The following is a 13345-nucleotide window of genomic DNA, read 5'->3' as shown; positions in this document are numbered from 1 at the left end:
GACACAGTGGGCTTGAGCTGTGAGTGCTTCATCCCATGCACCCCCCCCGGCCAAATATGCAGGGCAAGGAGCCTGCGGCTGCGGGTGATGCTGGGGCGAGGGCAGGTCTGGCAGTAACGGGGGAGGAAAAAGGGATGTGGGGGAAACCAGGCTCTTAAAATAGGGCTGATGCAACAGAGGGTGGGGGCAGGATGGGCCCGTGTCCTCGGAGCAGGGGCAGGGCTTGGGTTAACATCTGCACGAAGGGACGTCACCTTGTCATCCTTCCCCCTGACGGGGCTGGGGTCAGGGGGGCTGCAGGATACTGTGCCGTGGTGGGAGCTCGTGGCTGGGCAGCTGGGAGCGGGGCAACCCTCGTGAGCCCATGGCATGGTGACACTCCAGGGCTGAGGTGCCAACACCCTCGCTCCTGATGTGCGCTGAGCTCAGTGGGACGCCCTGGGCTGAGCAGGAGCGATGCCCTGCAGAAGCAGATCCTTCCATTGGTGAAGGATCCCACGGCCTGGCCAGATCCTGCCCTCATGCAGCCATCAGAGCTGGGCACTGGGTGCATCTGCAGCAGCAACTCCCTGCTCCTCTGACCCTGCTCCTGGCTGCAGCTCCCAGCGGTGGGATGGGGGTCAAGCACCATGGGGTGGTGGCAGGGATGGAGCCACAAGTGGCTCCTGCGGTGCGGGAGATCCCCTCTGTGGGTGGGGAGGGGGGATGGAACCAGGCAGGTGCTGGCAGACCTCCAGCCTTGGGGAAGAAGACCCATCTGGGGGCTCCTGAGGCTGTCCCCGACTTGGGGAGAACAGGGGTGCATGTGGAATAATGGCGGGTTTGCTGCCATGCCCCATTTTGGGACGGTTTTTCAAATGTAAAACCTGTTTCTGTGGCCAGAGCTGGTTTGTGCCGAAGCTGCGGTCAGCCCAGTGCGCCCCATCCTGAAGGGATGCAGGTGGTGCTGGGGTGGAGCAGGTGGGATGGCTGCCCTCGGACTCACAACAGGTCACCCATCTCCTGGGTTGGGACAGGAGGAAACCAGAAAGGGCACGGGAACTCTTTGGAGGGCGAGGAGCGGGGTTTCTCCTCAGTGCCTGGGTTGGGACAGGTCGGTGGTAGACCCTGACCCAGGTATGAAGAGGCGGCCCCGGGGTGGCTGGGTGCCAGGCGTGGCAGGGGCAGGGTGGGGCGATGCCGGCATCAGCGCCTTTCCCAGCAAAGCAGCTTCTCAGCAATCGCAGCTGAAACTTAAACAAACCATAAAGCCTGGGCGCTGGCACGGCGAGGCCGGGCCCTGCGGCAGACGTGGGCGCACGGAGGTGCCAGAGGACACAGTAAGTGCTTCGTCTCCGCTTCATCCCCCACAGCCCCTCGGGTCCCTCGTGGGCACCTCCTGCCTGGCCCCCCACCCTGCTGCTCCCAGGACTCCCCATCCCTCCTCGATGCTCTCCCGCAGCTCTTTCCTTCCGGGCAGGGGACTGATATTTTTCTCCCGGCGTTTCCTGCTCAGAGGCAGGGCCGGTTGGGTGGCCCTGAGCCCCGGCGACACCGACAGGCGCTCCCTGTGCCCACCGGCGCTGCCGTGATGGAGCTGGGGAACATCTCGCAGCCCGTGTACAGCCCCGGCCCTGAGGCGCCGGGGAGCAGCACCCCAGGCCTGGTGGGGATGGTGCATGGATTCCTGCGGCTGGTGCAGCCCAACGCCCTGCCCATAGGTGGGTGCATGGCGGCGGGGGGCTGGCGATGGGGGAGGGGGGGCTGCTCGGAGTTGGAGGGTCCCAGCTGAGCCTGAGCACTGCTGACTGTCCATCCAGCATTTAAATGCTGGGGTACTGGGTTAGAAGGGGTATGGGGTGGGGGAGGAGGGGAGTGCACCGGGGTCCCAGAGGTCTGCCAGCTGTGTCCTGCCCATGTCCCATCACAACTGTGGGGCAGTCTCAGGCAGGCCCCGGGACAGGATTTGTGGTGGCAATGCCCCCTTGCAGAGTCCTGCCCCATCCTCCCTCCAGGTATCTTCACCCCAGGCCCCAACGAAAGGTGCCGAGCAAACCGCACGCTGCCTATGAGTTTGCGGGGTCCCTCCCTGGCTTGCAGCCCTCTGTGCTTGCAGGTGACAAGGCGTGCTCAGGCAGGACCTGGCTTGGGGCCACCAAGAGCATGTATCCCAGTGCCAGGGGCCGCATGGCAGGCTGCAGGCCCCCCCTGCATACCGCCCTGCTTGCCAGCACTCGCCCTCCCTCCTTCACCTCCGAGGGGATGTGTCGCTGCCCCGAAATGGCTGTAGGTCCGCAATGGTGATGCCGAGACCCTGCAGCTGTTCGATGCCCACCTGGGGGAGGCATTTGACACTCTGGTTGCTGGCACTCGTGCTTCCTCCTTCACTGGGCTCAGCCCCTGCTCACCAGCAACTTGCAGGAAAACGCATGGCTGGCAAATAACGCAGTGGCTTTGTGGCCTTGTTCGTGTCACGCAGATACCGGGGTACAATCACACGGCATCATGTGCCAGCGTGACATGTAATGAGGCCATGGGGCACGGGCAGGGTGAGCCCTGGGGATAAAAGAGGCAGCTTGTTGGGGGGACTTCGCCCCAGTGCCCGTCCCATGCTGGCATGTTACTGGGGCTGGGCTGCAGAGGGCAGCCCAAGGGCAGCCGAGGTGGTTGTTGGAGCATCCTCTCCCGAGCCTGCCCCTGGTGCCCGCTGGGGTGAGGATCCCCTTGGTTGGTGGACCCCCGAGAGCCTGGGGGCTGGCAGCACTTTTCCTGGGTGCAAAAGGGCTGTGTGACATGATGGCCAGGGAGGGACAGCTGGAAGGGACAAATGTGCCATGCGCTCACAGCTGCTCTGAGCTGCAGTGCTGGAGGTGATGCCCAGTGCCGGGAGCCCCTCTCTGGGGTGAGCAGAGCGTGGGTCCCTCCTGGAGAGTCCCCCAGGACCCAGCGCCTGCTCACAGCCCTCTCTGTTCATTGTCCACCAGAACTGATTGCAGATTTTGGGCAGACCTGGAGTGAGGAGGCCATCGGGGAGCAAGTCCAGGAGGTAAGCAGGCAGCCAGGGCAGGGAGCCGGCAGACCCAGACCACCGTGGGCTGGGGGATGCTGGTGGGTGCTGCTCTGAGGCTGAGCCCTGGGTGCTAGGCAGCAGCAAGGGGAGATGTGCAACCCCCTGGGGGGACCCATCCTGCCCCGTGGTGGTCTGGACAGGGCCCTCAGAGCTGGGGAGCCTTCGGGGGCACCAGTGTTATGCTGCCTCTTATTCTTCCTCTCCCAGCTGCTGCTCTACGAACTGGGTTTCCTGGTCTGCATGGCCATCGGGCTCCTCTTCATCATCCTCGTGCCCCTGGTGGGATGCTGCTTCTGCTGCTGCCGCTGCTGTGGGAACTGTGGGGGCCGCATGTACCAGAAGCAGGGCCAGCAGATGGGCTGCCGGCGCTGGGCACTCTGGGCCTCCGTCCTGCTGGTCTCTGCTCTCCTCCTGTGAGTGCGCTGGCCAAAGGCACCGGGCGGGACATGGCGGCTGTGCCAGGAAGCTGCCGTCATTCACAGGAGCAGATCCCGGCACGGGCGCACTAAGGAGAGGCAGAAGCAGTGGCAGTGGGGAGCTGGCCCTGGGGGCTGCATGCAGGCACGGCGCAGACCCTTCCCAACAGCTTCGCTGCGGGGAAATGTGGGCGCGCGAGGCACCAGGCTGTCCCGTGCCCCGGTTTCCCGTGTCCCTCCTGTCCTGGTTTGGCTGGGACAGAACCCCAGCCCAGCCCTGCTGGGCAGGCCATTATCAGTTCCAAGTCAGCCAGGGCAGCTGACCTGGGTTAGTTATAGGGGTAGCCCATCCCATAGTGTCGTTGTCATTATAAAGGGGGAAGGTTTGCTGAGGAGAGGGAGCTCCTGTGGGGTTTCTACTCAGGTTCCTCCTCTGGCTTCTCCCAAGGACTGCTCTCTAGTCAATTTGTGATGACTAGATATTCATTTGGCTAAGTATAGCTCTGTATATTTCTGTTGGTATTGGTGGTGTTTCATTCAAGCTGTTTCACTTCCACCCCCAGGTCTGCTCCCCTATTTCCTGATTCCCCTCCCTGGCTGATGAGGGTTCATCAGGTGATGGAGCAGCTGTTATAGTTTGTCCCTGGGTACAGGCTACGCGTAGACAGCTCCTCTCTGGTCCTTGGCTGTGTGCAGGGCACTGGCTGGGATGCTGTGGAAGTCGGGCTCCGTGGCGTGCTCTGGACCCTGTAGCCTGGGGTTGTTGTGGGTGGATTTGGTGAGCCCTGCGGGGCAGCATCAGGACTGAGCTTCCCACACGCTGACCCTGCCACCCTTCCCTTGCAGGGCCGGTGACACCTGTGCCTTCATCAGCAACACCCGCTTCTCCCAGGCTGTGCATGGCACCTTCCCCAATGTCAACAACACCCTGGACAATGTCCGCACCTACGTGGTGTCCATCCCCCAGGCACGCTTGGTCCCCCTGCCCTGGCTGGGGTGCCCGACGGGGGACAAAGACCCCCCTGTGGGAGGGTGACGGTGGGGCTGGAGGTGGGGAAGAGTCCTCACTCACACTGATATCCCATCTCTGTCCCTGCAGCAAATCAGTTTTATCATCGACAGCAGCAACATCCCGCTGGGCCAGGCCAACCGCAGCCTCCAGGGTGAGGGTGTGCAGCAGGGGGGGCTGGAGCATCCCCATGCACCCACAGCGACCTGCTCCAGTGGGGCTGGGGGTGGTGCGTGGGGGTGCCTCGCTGCCCTGCAGATGGTTGCTGGCCCTGGGGGCCACTGGGCTGCTCTCATGGGGTTGTCTAAAGGGAGTGGGCTTGTTGGCTCCTCCAGGCTCCTGCTCTGCTCCAGCTGCTGCTTTTCCCCACTCAGGCTCAGCTCTGGGGAGCATGATGCAGGTGGTGGCAGGGTGGGGGTGTCCCCTCTGCCCCCCCACCTCGGGGGTGGGATAGGGTGCTGGGGGGGTGGGGTGAGTGTTTTCAGCAGCTCCCCTGCGAACCCTGGGACCCCAGAGGTCCCATCATTGACACTGTCTCTCGCATCTCTGCAGACATTGGGCCCAACCTGGGTAGCATGATCATCTCTGGCATCAGGAGTGGTACAGATGGGGCTCTGGGATCCCTCCAGAGCCTCTTGCAAGGTAGTGGCCCCATCCCTGGGGGGCTGGCAGGGCATTGGAAGGGACTTGGGGGGGGGGGAATGCTGGGGCAGGTGAATGTTTGGGTAAGGGTCCCTGGGAGAGGGGTCCATCTGGCCTTCCAGCTGCAGGCTGGGGCAACTGATGGGACTTCTGGGGGCGTGCCCCCATGTTGCATTTTTTGATGGGTCCCTGAGGCTCAGCTGGGTGAGGAGGAGCCCCCACCGCACTGGCAGGATGAGGCCCCGAGCTCCCCCCGCTCCCTGTCTCCCCAGGGATGGAGTTGCTGGTGACCGCCTTCGGCAGCATCGCCGGCACTCGCTCTCATCTGGAGGAGCTGCAGAGCAACCACAGCCGGCGGCTGGCCGGCCTGCGGGATGGCCTCAACCAGACCCTGCAGCGCTGCGGCCGCCCCTGCGGCCGTGTGTCCCTGGACAGCCTCGCCTTCAGCACCAACTTCAGCACGGTGAGGAGGGGCAGGGTGTGGGGGGCGAGGAGCACCCCCTGCAGCCCCTTCCCCAGCCCCCCTCACGCTGGCCCCTTTCTCGCAGATCCCCGGTGTGGAGCGGCAGCTGGAGGCACTGGGTGACGTGTCTGGCTCCAACATAACTGCTGATTTAGAGAAGGTAAGGGGTCCCCCCCTGCACCCAGGTGCAGGGCTGGGTGCTCCTGGTGCTGTGCTGCGAGGCGGTGGCTGGGGAAGAGCCCCGCCAGGAGCTAACTGCTGCTGCGTGGGGGGATGCGCTGGCTGGAGCTCTGCCTCGGCTGGAGCCTGCCTGCTGTCCCCACTGCTCCCGGGCGCTGGCACGGTCAGGGCTGGGTGCTGGGGCGAGCCTGGCTGTCCTGTGCCACCGGGGATGGAGGGGATGTGCTGCTCAGCTCTGGGATGTGAGCTGTACGCTGTGCTCCCCCGGACACAGGTTAACAGCATGCTGGACACGATCCCTGCCAAGGTGCAAGAGCAGTCCCAGGACGTGGTGACAAGTAAGCAGGGCTTTGTGCCCCCGTGTGCTGAATTCTCTGTCTCCCAGGGCTCCATACTCCCTTTTCATCCCAGCCTTGCCTGCAGAGCTTCTGTGCCACCACCCCACTGTCTGCAGCCCTGGCTGTCCCCAGGTCCCCATGTGCTATCATCATGCTGATGCCATCCTTGATCAAAGCCAATCCTTTCCCGTCCTCTCCCAGTCCCTGCTGCCCCAGGGGAGCAGGACCTGGACAGCAGTTCACAGCACCAACCTGTCCCCATCCCCTGCAGAGACCCAGGACCAGCTGGGCCTTATCAGGCAGGAGATCAGGAACTTGCAGGAGCAGTTACTGCTCCTAGATGTGGAGGAGAATGTTGGGGCCTTTGTGGGCAACACCACGTCGGTGCTGGAGGAATACAGGGAGCCAGTTGTCGCCTTGGATGGGCTTAGGTAGGTGAGGGGCTGCTGCATCCCCTGGCTCTCTTATCTACAAAGGCTCAGGCTCTTGATCCTCCGGTTGCTGGAGGTGGGTCTTGCTCAGTGGTGGAGCTGTGGGTGCAGGGTAGCCAGAGCTGTGCCTTACAACCACCTATGCCCCTTCTCTACCAGTGTGCCTGGGAGCTTTCTTTCTCCCTGAGGAGGCAGCTGAGGGATGCTGGGGGCTGCTCAGGGTGCCAGGTCCTGCTGTCTGACTCCTGTCCCTCCTCTTGCCCCAGGTGGATCGTGTGTACCCTCCTGTGCTGCGTGGTGCTGCTGGTGGTCCTCTGCAACCTCCTCGGGCTGCTGCTGGGGCCCCTGGGGCTGAAGGAAGGCGTGCTGCCCACGCAGCGCAGCAGCCTCTCCAATGCCGGCGGGAACTTCTTCATGGCGTGAGGCTCCCTGGGCTGCGGAGGACACATGTGGGAGCAGTGGGATGGGTGGGCAGGGCTGGCCTGGGGATGCTCAAGCTCCTAAATCATCAAGTTACTGCGGCTTAACGGCCTGCCCTATGGAAACTCACTGTGCAGGTGCTAAATGCAAGGGTAAAACATGGTGCTGGTGAAAGGCATTTGAGCAGAGCCCATTTGCCCCTTGCCGGCGAGGGCCTGGCAGTGCGTGTGTGGTCCCACAGCTCAGCGGGTGGGTGGTGGCTTGCAAAGCTGGGGCAAGCTAGGCCAGGGTCTGAGCCCCAGGGTACAGCCTGGCCATGCTCAGGGGGTTGAAGGCAGAGTGGAGATGGGGCTGTGGGAACGGTGGTGCTTCCCGGCATTGCTCGGGGAGGGCAAGGGCTGTGCAGGCTCCGGGCTCTGCGAGCTGGAGGCAATGCTAGCATCAGCGTCAGGGCATGGGGGTGCTGATGGCATCTCTGTCCTGGCAGAGGGGTCGGCTTCAGCTTCATCTTCTCCTGGCTGCTGATGCTGCTGGTGCTAATCACCTTCGTGCTGGGGGGGAACACCTACATGCTCGTCTGCGAGTCCTGGCGCAGCCAGCAGCTCTTTCAGGTGAGCTCCTCATGGGGAGACACCCCTACCTGGAGCCACTGCTGCCTTTGAGGGCTACTGATGGAGTGGAGGCAGCGCTGGCTGGTTTGGGATGCTCTTCCCAGGTGTCCTGCCTTGCACCATGTCTACTTTCTCTTCTTCCCTTGCTCTCAGCTCCTGGACACCCCTGGCATGATCCCTGGCTTTAACCTGTCGGAGCTGCTGGGCCAGGAGGGTGGCACAGTAAACTTCTCTGAGATATACAGGTGGGTCCCAGCCCTGGCACTGTGTCCTTGGGGAGGGGTACAGCTGCTTGGCACCCTCGGATGCTCCCTGTGATGGGGGCAGCTTGCCCTACCTGTGCTGGCTGCGGTCAGGCACTGATGCCAGGGAAGGAGCGAGGTGTGGGTAAGGGCATGCTCCTGGGAGGGGGTGGCCCTCTCCTGCTCCATTTTTAGCCCCGTGCCCCTCTCCTGCAGGCAATGCCAGCGAGATGCTGCCATCTGGAAAACACTGCACTTGGACCAGAGCATCTCCCTGGATGAGGTCTTGAATATCAGCCAGGTGAGCACAGGGGGTGCCAGCGTCTTGGGGGGCAGAGCTGGGGGTGCATGGCTGGCCTTGGGGGTACAGTGAGAGACCAGCACCATGCCCCATCATGGCTCCCCTTGTTCTGGCAGTACACAGGAGAGATCTCTACAGCCTTCGAGAAGATGAACATCACCCTGAGCCCCATCTCCCTGCTCAGCCAGAGCCAGAGAGACTTGCTGCTGAACGCCAGCCAGGCTGGGCAGCCCCCCGACTTCACCCCCATGCTGGAGCAGGTGGGCTGGGGGCAGCCTTGTGTTGGGATGGGGGATCGTCTGGGTGTGTGTTGAGGGGGTCCACTGCCCCCTCCCCTTTGCTGCTGTGCGACTCCCACTGCAGAGTCCCAGGGTGTCCTCCCCTGCCGTCCTTGTCACCCCTTGGGGCAACCAGGCACCTCCTCCACCCAGGAGGACCTGGTTCCATCCTGCACTGCAGGGATGCTGTACAGCCCCCCCGTGAGCCCTGTTCCCCATTCTCATGGCTCTGTCTCTGCCTCTTCCAGCTGGATCAGAATGTGACCCAGGGAAGCCTCCTGGGTTTGGCCGCAGAGCTGGAGCAGCTGGCAGACAAAGTGGTGAGAGACCGTGTCACCTTGGGGCCTGGCCCCAAAGCCACTGGCTGTGGGGGGGTCCTCTGCAGACCTACCTCGTTGCCAAGGGGAGGCGAGGCCCTTCACCCTCGCCCAGCTCTCTTCTCCAGCCCCGCCCCCAATCAGATGGCTGTGGCGGGGTAGGGACCCCATGCCGGGGGGGGGGGGGGGGGGGGGGGCACCACTGACTGCAGCTCCCCCAGGGCACAGACGTGAAAGAGGACCTGAAGGCTGATGCTCGCAGGCTGAGGGAGCTGGACAAGGAGATGCAGGCAAGCTTCTCTGGGCTGCTGGTGAGTGATGCTGGTGTGGGGAAGGTCCTGGGGTGCTGGCGTGGGCTCCCCCAGAGCTCGGAGCCTGCTAGCGGGGTCTTGGCTGAGCTGTGGGGTCCGCACCTCTGACTCCCCTCTCTCCATCCCCAGCAAAGCCTGAAGGAGAACATCTACTTAGTGCAGAGTGGGGCTGCGTCACTTGAGGTAAGCAGCACAAGAGGGGCCTCCTGGGTGCACCCTGGTCCGGGGAACGCTGCAAAATGCCCTTGAGGTCCTGCAATGGAGATGGTGGGGTCTAACCTGAAGTCGGGGGGGCTGGTGGCTGCTGTGGGATTCCCCAAGCATGTACTTTAGGGGCTGCTTATGGGGCAGAGGGAGGGAGCCCATGTCACAGACCCTCCATCTGAGGTACTTGGGCACTACCAGTGTGTGACTGCTTGGGACACCACAGCTCAGAGGTGCTGTGCCCCAGGGATTGATTGCTGCCAGGCAGCGTGGGGGAGATGCGGGGACCCCACTTCCCCCATCATGCTGCTGAAAGCACCTTTCCCCCCAGGCACGGACAAAATCTGCACTGGACAAAGCCAGCAAAACCCAGGAGTTCCTGGAGAGGGAGACAGTAAACATCATCAAGAACGTAAGCTTGCCTTGCCCTGCTGCCAGGCTACCTTGGTGGGGATGTGAGCAGACCCCCCCACCTCTGCATAAGGGATGCCAAGCAATGTCTGGCTGCTTGTCCTGTCCTGCCCTGCCATCTTCCCCGGGGGTCCTCTGCACTCCTGGGTGCCCCCTCGCCTTATGGCAAGGAGCGAGGGGCTTACAGCCCCATTGCTGTTGGGTTGAGGTGGTCTGACAGCCCTGATCCTGATATGGAGGGGACACGGGGCATGGAGTGGGCTGGGGGTGCAGCATCTCCACTCTCTGCTTGCCCCCCCCCCCCCAGGAGACATGGGCCTTCCTGGAGGAGCTGTTGGACTTCTTTGAGACCTACATCTCCTGGGCCAAGAGCAGGGTGAGTTGAGCCTTCCTCAGTGGGGTGGAGGGGAGGACGGGCTGCAGGGTTTTGGGGGACACTGACATGTTCTGTCCCCACTGTGTTGCCAGCTAACGGGAGACGTAGCGCGCTGCAAGCCCATAGCTCAGACCCTGGATAACATGGAGGCCATCACCTGCGACTACATCCTCGACTCTCTGGTGAGTGGCGCAGTGGTGTGTGGGGTGACATGTGTGTGGGGTGGCAATGAGGTCCACTTGTCCCCCACACGCACAGGATGCAGGGTACCCACCTCTGTCCCGAGCAAGCAGGGCTCAGCATCTCCCCAATGGATCGCTGTGGCTAAGAGCAAAGGCCAGGCTTCAAGGAGTGGGTGGCCTTTTGGGGGGCGAGGGCGGTGTGGGGTGGCTGGGATTGGAAGAGGCTCTCCCAGTCGCTGTCCAGGCCCTGATGCCTCTCCCCCTGCACCCAGAACGCCTTCTGGTTCAGCCTGGGCTGGTGCACCTTCTTCCTGCTGCCCAGCATCATCCTGGCTGTCAGACTTGCCAAGTTTTACCGCCGCATGGACACGGCTGATGTCTACAGGTGAGGAGCTCCCCGCCCTCTGTGTCCACGCTGGGTCTGGGGGGTCCCCCCCCATGCACTGCAAACTGCCCTTTCGTGTTCCTTCTGGAACCCGTGGGGCTGATTGTGAAGTAATGTGGGCTGGGGGGTACCAGGGAGGTGGCTTGGGATCTTCAGCCTCCAAGAATGGAGATGGTTTGGAGGCTGCCTCTGTCTGCTCCACAACCCTCCTTTGGGCAGCCAAAGATGCATGCTACCCCCCTCAGAGGAAGGAGCCTGGCTTGCATGGCAGGGCTGCAGCCCCCAGCCTGGCTCAGGGGTTTGCCACCCGACTTGCTTTGCTTTGCACCATTTTTTGTTCTGGGGCCCCCAAATGGGAGCACAGCCGGATCCCAAGCAGAATGCAACGCTGGCGTCGCTGCCACGAGGGTGCAGGGCTTGCTCGTGTGCCTGTGGTTGCCTGCACCCCAGGGCAGCCCCCCAGCCCTTTGGGGCCCTACGACCAGCAGCACCCAAGGGTAGCGAGCAGTTTCCAGTTGGATTTCCAACTGCTGAGGGCTCCATTTTGGCTCTGCAATGCAGCCAGATTGCTGGAGGTTCCCCAGCCCCACCCCCCCCGCCTGCCACCCCTCTGCTTCAGGGTCACAGCTGCCTGGGGAGCTGGGGTTTGCAGCGCCTCTGTGCCCCATTGTGGTCCCATCCAACCCTCCTCCCCCGCCTGCCCCACTCCTCCTCGCTCCGTGCCCCCGCTCTCCCAGGACCCGTGCTGGGGTTGTACGTGGTGTGTGCAGGATGTGGTGCTGGGCCCTGCGCGCAGCATGCCCGGTATCCCCACCGGTGTCCCCAGTGCCTCTCACTTCCCGCTGCAGCCAGTGAGCTCAGCTGCCAGGGAAAACTGGGGGAACCAAAATCGTGGCACAGGGGAGCTGTGTGCCATGAAGTCAGCGAGTGTGGAGCCTCACTGTGCCTGCCCGGGGAAGAAGCAGTGATGCTCTGGGGACAGCAATGTTTAGGGGGGGCTGTAGGAGCCCGTGCTCTGTGTCCAGATGGGGCAGCCAGGACAGAGGGGACCATAACACCCTGCAGCCCCCCCTTCCAGAGGAGCCCTTGTGCCACCGGGAGCTGCCGGGCTGTCCCAGGAGGCATCTTCTTGCCCCACTGACACTGTCCCCTGTTCTTTTTTTTTTTTTCCCCCCCCTCCAGGAATGAAGCCTTGGAGATGTAAGTAGCAGTGCCAGGTCCCTGTGTGGGGTGGGGGTAGCTCCTGTGGTGTGAGGGGGGACAGCAGGGGAACAGGGTGAGTTCAGGCCAAGGAAGGGTGCTGGTACCTGGGGAGGACTGAGAAGGTGGGACCTGGGCTGTGTACACTCTTCTGGGGGACCCCCCCATCATCTTCCCACACTCCTAAGTTTGCGGGTGCTACTGGTCCCAGCCTCCCCCAAGCTGGTGGCGTGGGGGGGGGTGTCTCTGTACTCTCTTTCCTGGGGGGCTGGGCGACAGGGGTGGGATGACATTTGGCAACCCCAGCGCCTCCTGGGCTGTCCGTTGCTCCTCGCTGTGGCTGGGGGTGACACAGGTGACCTTGGTTTTGCAGGCCACCCACGTTCAACTTCTACAAAGTCCCCCGGCCGTCCACAAGGCATTAGCTCCCGTTGCCCACCGCACAGGCAGCACGGACACGGCTGCTCCCTCTGCTCTGCCTTCTCCCTGGGTGCTGGGGAGCAGGTTGGGACCCCCCGGCCAAAACCCCCTCCCCCATTCCCATTATGTGACGATGCCTTGGTATGTGTGGGAGGGGGGCTGCGCCTAGTACTGCTCCAGGTGGGACTTCACACCCCCCCTCCAGACCCTGTGGGCTCAGGGCAGCTTGTATCATCTGTGCCAGCACAGCCTGTGCTGCCAGCCCATGGGAACCTGCTCACCCTTGCTTGAAAAATGTGACTATTTATTTTTGCAGGGAGCCTGACTCTTTCCAAGGCTGTCATTTTTGGTGTCAAACAATAAATGGGGTGTTTGTGTGCACTGCGGGCATGTGGCTGTGCTCTTCACGTCAGCTGCAATGCAAGGACCCAGGGGTAGGGGCAAGGAGGGTTCCCCACTGCTGGCACAAGCTGGGGCTGTGCCTGGGACTAGAGGGCTCTTGCTGGGGTCCCCAAGCGTGCTCTGCTCACAGCCAGCTCTCGGGAGTCCTGACCTGGCCCGTCGGTTGATGCAGGACCACTGCTCAGTGTCACTGGGGCTGGGTGACATTCCCCTCACCGGGCAGCCCTTTGCACTTCTGGCTGGGTGAGTGCCAGGTCCTTCCCTGGGAAAAGCCACACCAAGGGCCTCCTGTCCATGAGGTGCTACCCCACGCTGTCCCCAGTGCACAGGCACTTCCCTGCGCCCTCTGGCAACCCTGCAATGTGCCACCTGTGGGTGTCCAGTTAGTTTATGGGGTGCTTGTACCCACACCTCCCTCCCTCTCCTGGGTATGGTGGCATGGGGACTTTCGGTGCCCACCCCTGCGTGTCCCACGCTGCTGCACGGCACGGGTGGGCATGGTGAGCGCTGCATGCACGATAAATCACGAGTGATTTAGCCTGCTCCCGTGGTGAGGCAAGTGCAGGTGTTGCTTTGTGCTGCTCCTTGGCGCAAGCACAGGCACCATCCCGAAAGCCGGGTCAGGCACAGGGGACGTACGTGAGCGGTTTGACTCATTTCCTTCGTTGCAAAGTCCAAGTCTCTCTGGAGCGAGTGACGGGGCCAAGCTGGCCAGCACACCCTCCGCTACGTGCATCTGCTTTATCGCTTTTTCCAT

At 62.8% G+C, this 13345-nt stretch overlaps 1 protein-coding gene across 2 annotated transcripts; it reads left to right on the top strand.

Moving 5' to 3' along the window:
* The first annotated feature begins 1561 nt into the window (after positions 1–1561).
* On the top strand, positions 1562–12191 carry LOC104354956 (prominin-1-A). Of its 2 annotated transcripts, none has more exons than XM_086467102.1 (24): positions 1562–1700; positions 2964–3025; positions 3257–3462; positions 4312–4432; positions 4565–4628; positions 5027–5116; positions 5389–5579; positions 5665–5739; positions 6034–6097; positions 6369–6528; positions 6795–6947; positions 7436–7559; positions 7713–7804; positions 8018–8102; positions 8219–8362; positions 8629–8700; positions 8919–9008; positions 9138–9191; positions 9544–9624; positions 9931–9999; positions 10092–10181; positions 10454–10566; positions 11749–11766; positions 12140–12191. In XM_086467102.1, exons 1-24 carry the CDS (start codon positions 1571–1573, stop codon positions 12189–12191), a joined length of 2400 nt encoding a protein of 799 aa, XP_086323228.1. In that variant the 5' UTR covers positions 1562–1570. The 2 variants fall into 2 exon arrangements, with proteins under 2 accessions (XP_086323228.1, XP_086323227.1); XM_086467101.1 differs by having other exon boundaries at positions 1571–1700; positions 7997–8102.
* The last annotated feature ends 1154 nt before the right edge of the window (positions 12192–13345 follow it).

This window comes from Leptosomus discolor, chromosome 6 (genome assembly GCF_034619465.1).
Source record: "Leptosomus discolor isolate bLepDis1 chromosome 6, bLepDis1.hap2, whole genome shotgun sequence".
NCBI lineage: Eukaryota > Metazoa > Chordata > Aves > Leptosomiformes > Leptosomidae > Leptosomus > Leptosomus discolor.
Note: the sequence above shows the minus strand (reverse complement) of the source record. Positions and strands in the feature narration are given on the sequence as shown.

Excerpts from the sequence above, each read along its gene's own strand:
- LOC104354956 (XM_086467101.1), top strand. The coding sequence starts at position 1,571 with ATGGAGCTGGGGAACATCTCGCAGCCCGTGTACAGCCCCGGCCCTGAG. Across the intron at positions 1,701-2,963 it reads GCCCAACGCCCTGCCCATAG|AACTGATTGCAGATTTTGGG; the intron begins GTGGGTGCATGG and ends ATTGTCCACCAG. Across the intron at positions 5,740-6,033 it reads TAACTGCTGATTTAGAGAAG|GTTAACAGCATGCTGGACAC; the intron begins GTAAGGGGTCCC and ends CCCCGGACACAG.